Genomic DNA, 16,472 nt, shown 5'->3' on the forward strand with positions numbered 1-16,472 from the left:
GCCACGGCCGGACCTTCGCCCTGGGGCATGGGCAGCGCCAGGCACTGCGGGGAACACTGATGGGCATCGCTGGTAGGAAATCCCTCTGCTGCACTGTTCCTGGCACGTTTAGAGCTGCGAGTCCTCCATGCAACGAATCACATCTGGTTATACTCACGTGCCAAAAAAGACATTTTTAAACTGCAGAGAAAAGATAACACTGCTGGCAATTCTGGCTGCCAGCACGACCCACGGTGTGGCAGTGGGAATCAGAAAATGGCAGGAACATCACACGGGTTTTCTCAGTATTAAAAAGTGTTGCCCGCTTTTTTTGGGAATTGGCTGCACAGGGGAGGAAGGCTGCAGGATCCGGATCCTCCCTCTGGCTGTGGCTGAAGCCACAGAAACATGACTGTATAATTACACTATATGATTAAATAACACTTCTGACAGCATTGTCAACTTTAAGATATTATAATGTTCCAACTATAGTCAACAACTGTAAGAACATTATCGGACAGCTTTTCTCTAAACCTTTGCAGACAAGCTGTAACACTTCTGCTCATCAGCTTAACTGAGAGCACTAAGCTCCTCATCCTGAACTCCTACCCCAAAAGCTGTACAAAGCCAGGAACCAGGTTTTGTAGAGAGATGAAGATGAGTAACTTCACAAAATACAGCATTCAACTGAACCATACCAAGATGTAGGCACCATAATGCAGTTTCTACACATTCAGAGTCAGGTTCACATACTCAAAGGGCCAGTGCCAACTTCTGCCCTGTCCAATATACTCTGAGATGCTGCATATAAGCAGGGGAAACTTGGAGGCTTTTAAGATGAAAGTATTTGAAGTATTTTTGACATTTTGTGTTATTTTACAAGCTAGTGTGAGAGGTCAGAGTCCATTGACAAAAGCGGAGAACAATCTAGGAAGATAAAGGAAGATTTCCACTGCTTGTTCTACAGAGTATTCGGTTTACTACTAAAAAGATTCAAGGAAAAGAATGGCTTAAACTGAAATGAGCACTCTGGCTACCAGGGATATAGCTACACTGGCATCTGAGGACATGTCTTCATGGCAGACTAGCTTAGTTGGCTTTAAAAAGGTTTAAAACTTGGGTACCACAACCATCTGATCAAATCAACATGAAGTTGACTTGCTAAGCTAACTTAGCAACTTCGGTTGCTAAGTGTATCTTCTTGACAGCAAGTAAGGCTAGTTATAATCAATGCAGCATCAGCATCACTGTCTGCACAGGAACATGGGGATTGCTTATGGCCACATAAAATGAACAGTTTTGTGTTAAGATGTAACCCGAGCTTCTCTTCTGCAAACACATGTATTCCTGCTCACAGGAATCCCAAGCGCTTCAAAAACAATACCGGGGGGGATTAGTTTTCTTGAGGGATCCATGACTAAATGTGCCCTTGATAACTTCTGATCCCGTTTTCCATTTGCCTTACCTGATTATCAGTGTTGTTTACAGTAAAATATCCCACACAAATAATGACTTCGTGGAGCAATCCTTCACAGGTATTCTGGGAACAGTACCACAGCAGAGAGCTGATAATATGCCGGAATGCAAGGGACAGGCCTTCGGCACCCACAATAGACTGGAAAAAAGGTCAGAAATTACAGTCAGGCAGCACGTTACAGAAACTGTGTGAATGACAGGTACATCCATCACACCCGGTTACTGGTTTTTGTGAAGTACACGCTGTGTTCTCTGTTGCGATGACTTTGGAGGAGGACAGAGCCAGCTCTTTCCTGTCATTACCGTTTACAACTGGACTGTAACATTAAAAGCCCCCAAATAAAGTATAAATTCAAATTTTAAAGGAACACAGGAAAAGCTGGATTCTGCTTAGCTGACATTCTGTGTGGCAGAAGGTTGACGGCTTCATTTGACGTACACGTTCCAGTAAAACTTAATGCTAATGATATTTCTTAGTAATAAGCAGAAGAAACCAAACCACCTCCATTTCTTCAAAAGAGCAAAATACACTTCTCATTAGGAACTCGCACTCTAAAGATTAACAACAAATAATGGCTTTTCAAACATGTAAAAAAAAAGTTAGAAACATCCGAAAGGAGAGAACACTCAGCTGCAAAGCTTCTTGGGATGCTTTTAAAAAGTAGGCAAATTGCTGTAACGTGGAGATTCAGAATTAGATTTTATCTGCGCAGCCTACAGCCTCTATTTAATAAACATGTCAAACAGACAGAACGACACAGGGTCAAAGGGGAAAAGCAAAGCACAAGCAATGAGCATGACAGTCTACCAGCTCTAATAAAACAGCAATGCAGGCCTGTGAAAAAGTCTTTCATTTGAGAGTTTTCTTGATTTTATACCTTGTAGCCTGTGGTAAGTACATATACATAAATGCCACAGGTAGTATAGTTTAGTTTCAGCATACTCCCAATCCAGCCAGCAAAAGCAATTCTGAGACTCAGCTGTGGGTACTTCCTATCTTGAACCTCAAGTGTTCTAGGAAGTCGGTGTATTCTCAAAATTTAATGCATAATACAGCCCCCATTTACTGCTTTCCATCGTGGAAGTACCATGCTCTTAGTTCCACCCGTATTTAATTAGTGCTGTCCACGCATGCTGTGACCTAGCACTCCGGATTTAACCTTTCCCGATAACAAGAGGCCAAGGGGCACCTGAGTTTGTGTATAAAAGTTAAACTAATTTTTCAAGGAAACTATGCTTCCTTTTTAGCTAGAATTTATCTGCTCAGGATCCTGCATTGTTTCTCACTACCATCTTGCAATTGTTTAGACTGTCAAATTAAATGAAATATATACCCATGAGCCATCTGGGCTAATACAAACTCTAGAATACCAGACCGCTTCTGTTAATCAAAAAACCCCTATAGTCCTACTATTACGTGATAAAACTATTCCATGTAGATAATAATCAGATGGTACATAAACGACGCTTTTCCCCTCTGCTACCCTGATATGGCCCACAAGGTCAGAATGGACAGCAAACTGCCGTAGGTCTATGTTGATTCTTTAACATTAAAGAAACAAATCACATTAATACACTGAAAGGGATAGCTGCACACGTGTGCCTGCAATTCAGAACAGCTCAGCAGGTAATTCCTGCGCCCTGCACTGACCAACTGAAATCAGTCACACTGGTTGGTTTTCTAACACCCCCTGTGCAATAATTACTATCCTATAGAATCGCAGACTGGTTTGAGTTGGAAAGGACCTTAAGATCATCTAGTTCCAAACCCCCTGCCATGGGCAGGGAAACCTCCCACAGTCCTGCACCATTTTATGTAGAACAAATTACTGCAGATCATGGCATTTGGGAATTAATGCTGATGGTCTGTTATAAATGCTCAGATACAACGGTAGTTGGTAGGTAAATACAGACAGCCTAAGTAGGAGCTTATATTTTAAAAATTAATAGTGGTTTCTTGGGGTATTTAGGAGCAGCACTTCAGCCAGTGCCATTTGCTATAGCTCCCTACAAGCTGTAACTGTCCCACTGCAAGTCTTACTCTCTGGTACGTATCTGTAGTATTGACAGCAACAAATAAACATCCAGTCTCAAACCAAGAGGTACTGAACAAGCTGTAGAAGAGAACTACTTTGATACACCTTGATTTACAGAACGAAATGGGAGTTAATGGTGTGTGTAAGAGTTTTTTTACATGAAACTCCGATAAATATACTCTTTCTGTGCTCTTCTGAATGAAAACCACTGACTGGACTGGATCCTGCAACTGCATCCATACAGATGAACACTGCTACATGCAAACTGTTTGTTGCTGTTATTAGAGATACTAAATGTACTAAAAATCAAAGTCAAGAAATACAAACTCAAAGAGGCTTATACCTTACATTAAATTCTTTACTCATGCAAAGCACTTGCTGAATTTAATGCATTTCAGATGGAGTGTGTGGTACAACTTACAAAAATTATACAGTAAATGAAACAGAATCCTCTTCTGATGCATTGTGTAAGTCTGATGCTGCTAAACATGCTTTGCAAAGCAATGCTTTTTGGCAGGTATTTTATCCTAACAACACAACAGCTTTTCCAGTTTACCTGAGAAATACACTAGCATTTGTATTTTCTTTGTATGCCAAAATGACTCATTTACACTAGAAATCTGCTCACAGAAGAAGGTATGGAAAAGACTTAACCTTCTCCAGACTCAAAATGTGATCTTTTTGGATTATTTTATTTTTTTTGTGAATAAAAAATTATGAAAAGTTTAATTTCCACTTTTTGGGCAATAACATAATATTTATATTCATACTTTTAATATTTACATTTGTATTTCTATAGGGTTATATTTATATCTATATTTATATATTAAAATCATACCAAGTGATTTTCAGTTTCACTCATATAATCTTAAAGCAAGTGGCCACTAAAAGCACTGACAAATGTAGATTCCACTGAAAGCACAGACAAATATAAACTGTGGTTATAATATAAGCAAGTCTTTTCACATTAGAAAAACTGTTATTTTGTGGTTCTGACCAAGACTTTTTTTTTACATTTTTGGGGTTTATTAAATATAGGAAGTCCTATGCTGAAAGTGAGGGGGTTTTAATGCAAGCAGTAATGGACTGGACTCAGCATTTCACATATTCCAGCTTTTCACTTTCTGGTTACATCTCTTGGCCATACCTATACGCTGGAAATAACAACAGTTACCCATTTTATGAATGAAGAAAACCTGAACATTTAATCGGGAAATTTCCTAACTTTAACTAAGATCTTAAAGACAAAACATTTTCACCCCAAGCCAAAGTTTTAAATCACCTTACCTGAAAGGCAGGCAGATCAAGAACAGCAAAGCTATTGAAGAAACGTAAACTCTGAATGGCAACCTGGACTGTGTTCGCTGCATAGCTGTCTTTAGGGCTGGCTGTGTTTGGATCTGAAATTGTCCCGTGGAAAAGAACACAGTACAGCATATGCAAGACTCCAACCAGATCTGTAGACTGGAGAACTGCCGTTAGTCCTGTGGGGTCCTGACGTGTACTGTCAAATATGCTCCAAGATCTGTCAAAGAGACATTAAGGCATCTGAGGAGAAGACCAGCACTCAGCAAGAACACTTGCCTGGGATGCAGTGTTTCTAGTAAGCCAAATGTCAGAAAACCAGTAAACTGTTAAACAGGAAAAAATCCTGTCCAATATGTCAAGAAACCACATTTCCAGAAAATACTTCCAATAACGTGGACACTGCCTCATGCTCTCTTCACTTGCAGTGCAGCTGCAGCTTCAAATATCTTTCTCCACATACCAGTGTCTTCGCTCCCAGAAATCGGCTAAGGATATGAGCATGAGAGCATGCAGAAATTCAACAAGTTGGAAGCTGGAAGGCTGGGGGCACTTTAGGGGCTCCATGTGAACTGCCTCAGGTCAGTAGCCTACTCCCAACTTGCTTTCCTACCAGAGCAGACAAGAGGAGGTGGGAGAACTCCCTGGAACCTCTCACCGCCTCAGTGACAGGCTGCAGGCACTGGAATGAACTGCCTACCCAGGTAGCAAAATAAGTTACCAGGACCAGATGATCCTCATCAAATAGTTCTGCAGAAATGTAAGAATTAAGTGGTTGAGCAGTTCACAAAACACACTGCTGCTTATTTCAGTCAGATGTTATTACGGAAGACTGCAGGGAAGCAAAGCATAAATAAGTACGAAACACTCAAGACAAAGCAACACAGCTCGTGCAAATGGAAACCATGTTTCTTTGGTATTTTTGGGGTATGCACGTAAAATAATGGAGGTTTTTGACTATCTGTGGTATCAGGACAGACAGACAAATATCTCACTACGCCCTTTCCATTCTCACATCCAAACTTTCAAAAGCACTTCACATAATCTCTCATGATTTGTACTGTATTTTTTCACATTACTAATAATCCAGAAGATGATCCAGGATAATCATTGCTAAGGAAGACTAAGATGTCACTACTCTGGAGGTTAATAATGTTCTAGCCATCATCATCTTGTTCTGGTGTTTCTCTTTTTCTAGTGCAGCAAAAAAAAAAGCAGGTGAGAAAAGCACAACCTCACCCAAAAGCAATGGCCAGATGAGAGTGTCTATTTGGAACAGCATGCCATTGCCTCCTTGGACCAAAGGGAGAGAGAGAAATAGGCAGAGCAGGACAATGAACCTGCATTCTCCATGTCTCAGAGAAGGCCTGGGTACTGGGCTAACTTCAGCTATATATAGCTTCAATATTTTAGGAGAAGAAGGAAGAAGAGTTACGTGAAACCCACAAACTTGAAAGCTAGCATCTATGTGTTTTCTTGTGGATACAGTTCTTGTAAGGTAGCATGAGTAGGTGCTAAAACCACGAGCAAGGCTGATAACCAGGGTCTTTCTGACACCAGACCGTCATTGTGCTCCCGAGCAGGGACCCCTGAGCAGCTGAGCCAACCAAATTCCTACCAGTCCTTAAAGAAACTGTGCCACAAATCCAGCCATGACGGCGCTTCGGAAGGCCACTGGCATAGGATTCTCTCCAAACACATGTAATAACATTCAAAAGAAAAGCTGAAGATCATTAAAATTACGTTTTCATGCCACTTAACCTACTGCAAAAGACCCACCACAAACATTTTCTGATGGTTCATAACACTCGTAACAACCCCAACATTTACTCTGTAAGAATAAGAACCTGGAAAAAACACTGGAGCTCTGAGTGTGTTTTGGTGGGGCCACGCTGCACAACAATTTATGGCATGACTTTCCTTTTCCTACGCCTGGAATCTGTGCCCAAAATCTTTGTTTTGAAGCTCTGTGGTCTTTAAGCGAGTGCATTTGAATGGAGTCAGCAGACACTTCCTGAGCCGTCACCTGCCCTTGCCAGCCATGCCTTTGTGCAGATTCCTGCTCCATGGCTTCAAGTCCTGTTGGCACTTGAGCCTGGCTGCAAGTGAGGGATGAACCAGGAGGGTGAGCTAACAGCTCTGGGACCACCATTTTAACAACTTTGCTTTGAGTGTCTGTGGACTCCTTAGTATTCCTCACTTTAAAGTACCTTCTGACGTCCAGTTATTTACTGTGCAGTAGCCAAAACGTGCTCACCATCACTTCGCTACGCTCAAGTAACTACAATATTTCATTTCCACAGTATCCCACGAGAGCACAGATCGTTTTGCCAACCAGTACCTCCTAATTTCCATCTTCGCTTTTTCAACAGTACAAAACAGGAAGAAAAACCCGTGCTCATGGTCAAACGATAACGCCAACTTAATTACTGTGTATGCTATCTCACAGACTTTTCTGTGACTACATGCAATGAGAACACTGACCAATTTTACCAAAGGTTAAAGTTAGCTTCCTTGCAACTCTCACTCCATCATTACTTTTAAACAATTCCATATGAAAAAGCTTACATTGCTGGATGAAATCCTTTTGCCATTTTGTGCTGCTCTGGAGCAGTGAATGAATCAAAATATACATTAAAAAGTCAGTGGGAAAATAACTCAAAATGCAAGCATTATTTTTTCACAGAAGAGGCCAAGAATTTGTAAGTTATACCACAGGACAAAGCTGTTCAACAAAAAAACCTGTCTGCTGGGTTTGGTGGATTGAAGGAACTGTTAGAACTGTTTTTTATGTTGCCTGTATCACAGTTAATGTGGATACGAAGAGGCCGCTGGATCCTGTTGGTTTTAACTGTCAGTTATAATCGCTTTAAGCCTAAATGTTTACAATAAAAAGGTAAAAGACGTTATTCATACTGGTTGGGGGCTTTAAAGTAGAAAAAACTGTGTATGAGATGATGGAAAATAAAGCATGAACCTTTGTGTATGCTGCTCTCAGTGATTCTGTACAACAGTGAATTTCACTGAATCACAGAATACTCTGGGTTGGAAGGGACCTTCAAAGGTCAGGTTGTCCAACTCCCAAATCCATTTAGCAGATGCCATTCATGCATTTAGCAGATTTTTTAGCCCACCTCAAAGGTAAAGCCCAGTGAAAATTCAGTTCTTTCAGGGCATAGACTGAAATAAAAACCCATAAACCCTCTTAATATTGTAAGATGACAATGCAAGAAACACCGGTTTTACGTAAGTAAAGAGAGGAGATTTCTATACACGTGCCTCCTTCCAACTCTCCTATTTAAAGCAGCTCATTCTCTGTGCCTGTAGCAGCTGCCAAAGTAAAGTAGTCAGGATGGACAAAACCCCTTCAATGAATCACCGAAGGGAAGCAAGACTTACTGGATTTTTTACATTGGCTTATAGAGCTAGGAAAACAGACAGGCTTTCAAACTTCACTAACTCTCTATATTTAACACAGAAAAACAGGCAAATATTTATATTAGGCTCAAACAACCTGCAGGATCTTAAGAAGGAAAGCTTCCTGAAATGCAGGGCGGTTTCATTATGGGTTGCCATTATGATTTTCAGCTTCTACCACCAAGGAGACTCAGGAAGGGGTAAGGGGTTTATGTCTTACAGTGAAAAGTTTAAGAACTTTAAAATGTGGATATATCTATCACAGGCAAAGAAAGATGCTGAACAGTGGCACTTCAATGCTTAAAATACACCATCATTTATTAAAAATAGGAACTCAATACCCGCTGATGAGAAACAGCATACTCTGCAGAACAAGTATAAAACCAGAATTTCTCCAAGCTTCAATAGGAGCAAACTGTTTATATCTGAAAATATATTGTTTTAAAAACTGACTGAGCTAACAAGTAGACAAGCCTCTCTAAGGGTATACGTTATCATGTTTGTATATTTGACATATATACTCCTGATTAAAAACATGGAGCCAAATGGAAACAGGAATTTTCAAAAGGCTTAGAATATAATCTGGTTGGGTTTTTTCTTATTTGGATTTAAAACCTCTCATCTCTTTGCTTCTAAATTATTTTACCTAGAAAGAGATGTCAAAATAAAGAGGCAAAATAATAATAAAAGGAGTATAAAGAAGTATTTAGCACCTGTCAGACCTCGTTGTAATTCCCATTGCCAAGCTCAGAATCCTGCGACTGTGGAAAAGTCATGACTGGAAACCTTCAGGATCAGGTTTTACTTTGTTTACTGAGCTCCTAACAGCCCTTAAAGAGTTACAACATTCAAAAGCCAAGCTGATGGAAAGTGATTATTAAAAATGACGATTTGATGCTGGATCTGCTGTCCCTTGGAACAGGGGAGAAGCAGAGCCAGGGTTTAGGCAGACATGCATCTGATTCTTCATCCAGCAGCCAAAACAGACATTATCTTAATTACTGTAATAAAACTGAAAACAGCCTACTTCCTTGCATATCTATGACACGACAGCTACTATTTTCCTGGATCAAACCCTATATATCTGCAGCTTTCTGCCACTGCAGCTTGTATCCACAACTTCATTAGCTGTTGACACAGGTTTATATGTATTCCACCCCTGTTTTGACATAACATGTAACGGGAACAATTTACTTACTGTACTGCTATGACACTCGATTTTCTTAGATTAAGGAGGGAGCTTGCAAATATTTCTCACATCAAGAAAACAGCAAAATTCTGACAAAGTTGCTGTCCCAAGAAGCTGCATAATTTGAGGGACATTTGAGCTACATTATTTGCATTATTCTCCTTCCACACAACTCATTTTTCTCCTGTGTCTGTGTTATTGCTAGTCCACTGTACTGTTCTTCGGGAGAACATTCTTCCTTAGTGATTAACCCTTACACTGCACTACCAATAGTTACCTCCTGCTGTTTGCATTAACCCTGTGGTTGGATGGATTTCTTCATACTAACTGGCAAAAGCAAAATAAGGCATTAACTATAGCCCTCCACAGAGTAACGACTACACTTCTTGGACAGAAATCTTAGTTCCAGAGACGTAGAGGAGGAAAAAGAGATGTAGAGTTGATGAACACTGGGCAGTACAGGAGAAGACAGGAACATAAGCAGCACCCTTGCTATGCCGATGAAGGACTTGCCGTACAGTTTCTTACTTAGTCTCCACTCCTGCTATTAGGAAAGGGTGAGCTGGGACAGCATGGCTGTATTTTTATTAATGCTCCTTGCATTCTGTGCCTGCTCATTGTTTTCTGTCTTGTGGTTACAAGCCAAGCATGCTTCACATGTGTACTCAGGACTCAGGGGCCCCAAACAGGCCTTATATTGCTCAGTTAGAATAATAAACTCTGGAAAACAAGGCTCTCATCCTGAACATTGCTACTGGGCATCTGGAATTGGATACAAATTGCAAGGCAAATTTATATGGCTATATAAACCCCGTTATTCTGTATAGAGTCTATTTAGTATTTTGCTTTATTTCAGGTTATATATATCTGTTTTCAATTCTGGCTGTTACTCTTAATGGTAAGCAAAAAACAGTTAAGCATTACCATGGCCACAATCTTCAAACCTAAGGATCAAATGTCAGCTTCATCTTTTGCTCAGAAAACAGACAGCTCGATATTCAGCATTTTATAATTTCTCACTACATACAACAAGGGACAATACTCTATTTTCAGCTCTCACATACTTTTATGTAACAGATGAGGGTATAAAAACTATCAAAACAAGGTTCACATGGCATTAAAAGTTATTAATGTTTTCACCAAATAATTTTTTATACATATTACATGGTGTTTGGAAAATGTGCTATTACATCCATAGCAAAACTTCAATTAAAAGAATCAATCTAGCATTTATTAGCCAGTACAAAAAATGATTATTTGAGAAGATCAATATCAAAGTTAAATCTTTTTAAAGACCTCGAACATTAATGAAAAGAAAATCTCTCCCTTATAATATGTTTATAACGTATGTTCAGAATGGATTCCCTCTTTTCAATAACTTTTTATGATGTTAAAATTGAAAATCCTCCAATTTATGTTTCTACATTAGCAAGACTTCCCTTTATTATATCTAAGTCCATGATTTTGGATTTTTTTTCCACGTCTACCACGGGAATAAAGAAAGTATCTCAGTTTATATCTTAAAATTTTATCATCTACATTACATCAGTCATAGACCTCATTTAATTCTTAGTGCTGAGATACACGTATGATACAATGTGAGTCTATGTTGTGACATCTTGCTTGATGTAGAGGTACATGCAGGGAGGTATTTCTCTGAGATCTCCTCCCTGCCTATAAAATTGTTTTCCATGAAATAACTGTCCAAATAAGCACTGGGTATCAATTCAGAGCTTGGCTTAGAAACATCCTGCTAAATTTGGGCGTTTAATGAAACGTTCCTGTGAGGAAGACAGGAAAGTCTAGGCTGGCAGCTCTACTTCAGAGCTGCAGAAATGGCCTAACATAATTTGTACCCACAGGAGAGGATCTCTTGTTTAAAACCGGAGTTAGAGTGTTTAACTTCTGGCCCTCCAGGGATATCACAGATTACAGCTGCAGTCAAGTTCACAGCAGCCTGGTGGTGTCTGAGAGCAGAAGAGGAAGATCACGCAGTGCCTGCCCATTTCCAGCTCATAATGGATTTCATTGTTGCAGGCACTCTCTGTTGGAGGGCCCTGAGGTGGTCCCCGTGCGTTAGCCACCAGCATATACTGTCCTATCAGCTTCCCACTGTGCCCCTCAGCAGCACAGCAGGCCAAGGTCTGCACACAGTATAAAGAGCAGTGTATAAAAATGGAATGACAACTTTTTAGATGACAAGTAACAGCCTGCAACAATTCTGTCAGAAAATACCAGATGAATTTTGTGCCCTGCATGATCTCCATCGAGGAGCGTAAAGAAGTTCCCAAGCTAGAAACATTCTATATAGGAATATATCAAAAGAACAATTCAAAACTGCTTTTGCAAGAATGGTGAAAGCCTGATCTTATTTTGGCAAAACTTCTCTTCATGCTCCAGTGTCAGAGCACTGGCAGTACTTAGTAGAGTTTTTTCTTCTCAGTAACAACTTTATGATCAGAGCGGTAAATTACTCTGAGTTACAGAGGAATATACCACAGCATGTTCTTATGTTCTATGATTCTGTGTTTGTTTGGTGCTCAAGCATGTATCAACTGAGGTGGAGAATGAGAAATCCTGCCTCCTGACTGAACAGGCTTCACTGCCTTTTACTACTGTTTACCACGAATAAAGCAGCACCTGTATTTCTCATAAAGAGAGGCCGCCTCCTGTGCTGCAGGTCATGTATCGCATGACATGTATTACTCTACTGTGACATATTTAAGAATTCAATAAATTTGGGCTCTGTTTCTGCCACCTTAATCTGCGTTTGGCGATACCTTTTTTGATTTGAATCACCCTGAATACCAAGGACTTCTGCAACACGACAGAATTACACTCTGCATTCACTTCTTAAATGAGAATGGGCTCAGGCGATGAAAGACATTTAATTTAAACTGCCCTTCTAATCAGTTACACCAAAGCTTTTGATCTAGAAGTGAAAGACAACAGTTTTGAAATATCCCAAGTTCATTCCTCTCATTTCTTTCTACGCTTAAATGAACAATCCAAGCTGGAAATCAAGAGCAATCAGCACCTTTGGATAAAATCCGAAGTGCTGCTGTATATGTGGGTACTCAGATCAGATACTTCTTGGTGTAACTGTGAAGAAAACCCACTCAATCCTCCAAAATCATTCTTCTGCTACAAAGGACAGATGTTTCTGAAGGAAGTACGTGCACAATGTTGTATCATTTGGGGGTGCAAAGATCTCTATTATTTGGGTGAAGCATGTGTCTGCTTCAGAAATTGCAATTATTATGTTACTCACTCTTGTAGCCAGAACTATTACACCACTAAGAGAAGGGGGATTTTTATTCTTTTTTTTTTTTTTTTTAATAAGCATTTGACTTCTGGCAGCACTGACCTGGAGTGTAAAATGCCAAGTTGGCAGCTTTCGGAAAGGGAAATTTCAGTAAGTTGGGATGGTCTCTTTGGGCTCATATTTCATGCAGTTCTTTTTCCATGTGCCTGTATCCCTAGCTTACCAGCAGCAGCTCTTACCTACAGCTTTGTTTCTTATTTTACATTTTATTAACTTCATTTTTTCAGCCCTAGCATCGTATTTTACCCTTCAGGTATTCATTGTAAAGTTCTGTCAGCCTTCTCTTTCCCTGAAACGTGTAACAGTCCAGTGGTGGCAGATTCTAGCATGTGCACCTTTCAAATTTTGACTCTCACCATGTCAGGCTGTCTCACACTGTAAGGAGTCCAGATTTGGTGGCAGCCACATACCTTGTGCTCACTCCCCACAACCCTGGTTAGGTTATACTAACATTTTGCATTAGAAAATCCCCTGACAAATCTAGCAATGCTTTTCTTTACAGAAAATATAATTCTCTTACTGACAGTGGTATTTTGAAGAACAGGAACTGGATTAGGCTGCTCTAGAGACAAATCAATTAAGAGTTGATTTTAGCTGATAATAAAATACCTCTTGAAGTCGTGGACGCTTAGCAATGATAAACCCGTCTCTCTAACAATGAGTAAAGGAGATGAAGTTTGCAATTCTGATAAATGACTTACAAGCATCAAGACTCAGTGCAGGTAACTAATTACAAGTCTGTGATGAAAGGGGGAGCAGAGGGAATTTCCTGCACTGTTTCTTTACTGGTTATTACTGTGTGACTACAAATGGTTCTGTTGAACAGCCTCACTGGAATGCTCACTCCCATGAACGTGGTGTTGGCACGGGGTTACAGTGACTATTGTGAGATGAACAGATCAGAGGGGACATGCCAAGTGCACCTACCTTCCATTGACACCAAAACAGAGTTGACATATTCCATGCAACACTGCTGTGGCACTTTGTAGAAAAGTTGCTATTTTGGGATTCTCATCAACAGGGCCTTGAACAGAGAGGAAACAGCAGCACAGCTTGTCTATCAGTCCTATGTTCACCACGTAACTGGAAACAGAGGAAAAATGGTATTAAAAAACCCAGTCCTGTGCCGCTTTTGATAACTTTGCAAAGGAAGTAATTTCTGCCTCTCTGCTATCATGCCATACAAAATGCAGGTTGTGATTACTTCTATACTCTTTCTGAAAGCGTTCAATAAACAAGTCAGCTTACACTAACTTAAGATCTGGCTCTCTGTAACTATCAGTAGTTTCTGTTAAGAGACCTGTCTGTTGTAGGACAATCTGTATTATACCGTACAAGAAAGATGAGTGTAAATGTTTATTTTACCATACTCCTAGAAGGACAATGGAATTTTGCCATAGTTAAATGATTTATAATAATCGTGGTAGCTCTGCAACAGCACAACTTCTTTTTAGCATGAAGAGAGAAACTTTGGAGAACACGCTAATTGAAGAAGACAATGTTACCCAGACAATATTTTACTGCAATACATGTATCATAAGAACTTACAGCCTGTTGGTTGGTTGGGTTTTTTTCATTTTTAAAATATATGCCACAATTAAGAGACCAACAGAACATGCAGGTAACAACCTTCTACCATCATTACAGGAGAATCGGGATCGGGAAGCCTCCTCAGGAGCTCAACCAAAACTCAGTGCAGAGAAAAGCACGCTAGGGACTTCTGGTTTTTTATTTTAACTGAAAGATCCACTTCCTTTTTTATTATCAGAGCAGGTCAGATCACCATGGCTGATCAACAGATCACCACTGCTGATGCCACTCCTTTGAATTTGCCATTCTGTCTACTTGCTTGTCAAGTCCATTTGTTGGGGACTGCCTCTTAGAGCCCAGACTTCTTGAGATGGGAGCACCACTAGCTGTATGTTTCCATAATTCCAAAACCATCCTGACTTGACGAAGTATGGGACATTACCAAATAATAGTCATTCCAGTCAATAAAGAATAGTGATTATATAGTGCTTGGCACAGGAAGTGTGCAAGTATTTATTAAAATATCAAAAATTTCATCACATGGGAATCACAATCTTACAGTCTGATTTTGGGAAACCAGGGATCTTTAAGATTAAGGAAGAAAACTTCCCCAGTTTTCAGACACTGTTGTTGCTCAAAGACTAAGCTCTTGTCAGGGTTAGAAGCTAGAGTTTCTGCCAGAGTCCACCCTGCTGACACAAAGCTTTTGGAAGCAATGAAAGTAATTAAGAATAAAAATACGCTGGATATAAAGCAAGAAGTCTAACTGCAGAATGAAAGATTATTAAAGCTGCTGAAGTATAGCAGTTAAAACCAAAGACATACAGAGGTTCTTAATTGCACACTTATTGCTCGGGTAAGTTTGTCTGTTCTATTTAACAACATAAAGGTTACCAGCATTAGGTTACTCAGATTTTGATCTGAGCAATTCACCTGATCATACAGGTGATAAGCAAGCTCTCCTGTGTTAGCAGAGTAGTTCCAGGAAGAGAGCTGGCTGTTAGATACATCACAGTCACAGAGAAATCTCTCTGTGAAAAAGGAGGGGCGAGGAAGACATAGGTAAGATACAGCTAATACTGACAGATGAGAATTCAAAAAAAGGCACAACCATTCTCATCAATATTCTCTTCCTTTTTCCCTACAAACATCCCTGTGGTTTGACTGACACCTGCAAAACGTCTTCACTGTCCCCCTTCCTTCACAGCCTCACCTGGATACAAAGTGGCTGCTCTTTTGGCAGGGAAGAAATGGATGAGAGCTCCCAGTCTGCTGGGACTGTTCATTAATGGCATCCGGAGACAATGAGAAAGAGCATGGAGCACTCCCTTTCTTGAGGAACTGAGCATGCAGACAAGTGGAATGTCAAAGCTCTCTAATCTACTGCTTCCATCTCCCAGGCTTTTTACTCATGGTAGCATAGCTGAAATAATTTGGCTGCCCCTCTGATACGGAGACAGCATGTAGACAATTGTTTATACATCAGGTCTAGTAGCCCCAAATAGAAACTAAAAAAATATTCAACTTTCCTCTTTCTTCTCCCATCTTCCTAAAACTCTCGTTTAATCAATTCCCCAAAGACATATGATACAATGACCTGGAGGTGAAAGATTCTCGTTAATAATAGAATTTGTCTGGTTTTGACTAGTTTAAAATGCCCTCCCTCTTTTTTTCCTAATTGTGCTATTACCTTGTCATCATGCCTTTCATTCTCCATTTATAACTAGATCCCCTAAAGTGCCTCAGGTGAGGGACCTAGCTGGATTCTCATGTATCTTCTTATCTTAAGGGTATGCCTGTGCTTGGCCAACTCAGTGTCAGATGTCTGTTCAGCACAAATATCAATAAGCAGACCTCCCACCCTCCCATTCACAAATGGGGAGAATACACATCCTGAAATTTCACACTCTATCAAAACCTGTTTGGGGAGAAGGCAGGTTACCTGAGAACAGGAAAGTTTGAGAGGTCACTGGTATCTATGACAACTATTTGCTTTCCTTCTCTAGCTGTCTTTTTTGCATCTATCAGCATCACACCGGACTTTGAAAAGTCTGAAGATACTCACTGGGACACATTTTCAGTGACATATAGTAAGAATTTCATTTCTTCAGAGGGCTGATATCTATGTAATTTACTAGAAAAACTATATACTTGTAGCAAGCATAATATATTGTTGGATATGTATTACTTTTATATATAATATACTAAATATATA

General features: G+C 40.0%; 1 protein-coding gene across 1 annotated transcript; it reads right to left on the reverse strand.

Annotated features, from left to right (window-relative positions):
• Window positions 1–1,444: 1,444 nt before the first annotated feature.
• On the reverse strand, window positions 1,445–13,810 carry LOC104413313 (S phase cyclin A-associated protein in the endoplasmic reticulum-like; the record flags this gene model as incomplete). Its single annotated transcript, XM_010024261.1, has 3 exons — window positions 1,445–1,594; window positions 4,779–5,016; window positions 13,655–13,810. Coding segments are annotated over 3 exons (544 nt in total), but the record flags the coding sequence as incomplete, so codon positions are not given.
• Window positions 13,811–16,472: the final 2,662 nt, after the last annotated feature.

Source organism: Nestor notabilis, unplaced genomic scaffold, assembly GCF_000696875.1.
Source record: "Nestor notabilis isolate BGI_N333 unplaced genomic scaffold, ASM69687v1 scaffold31741, whole genome shotgun sequence".
NCBI lineage: Eukaryota > Metazoa > Chordata > Aves > Psittaciformes > Psittacidae > Nestor > Nestor notabilis.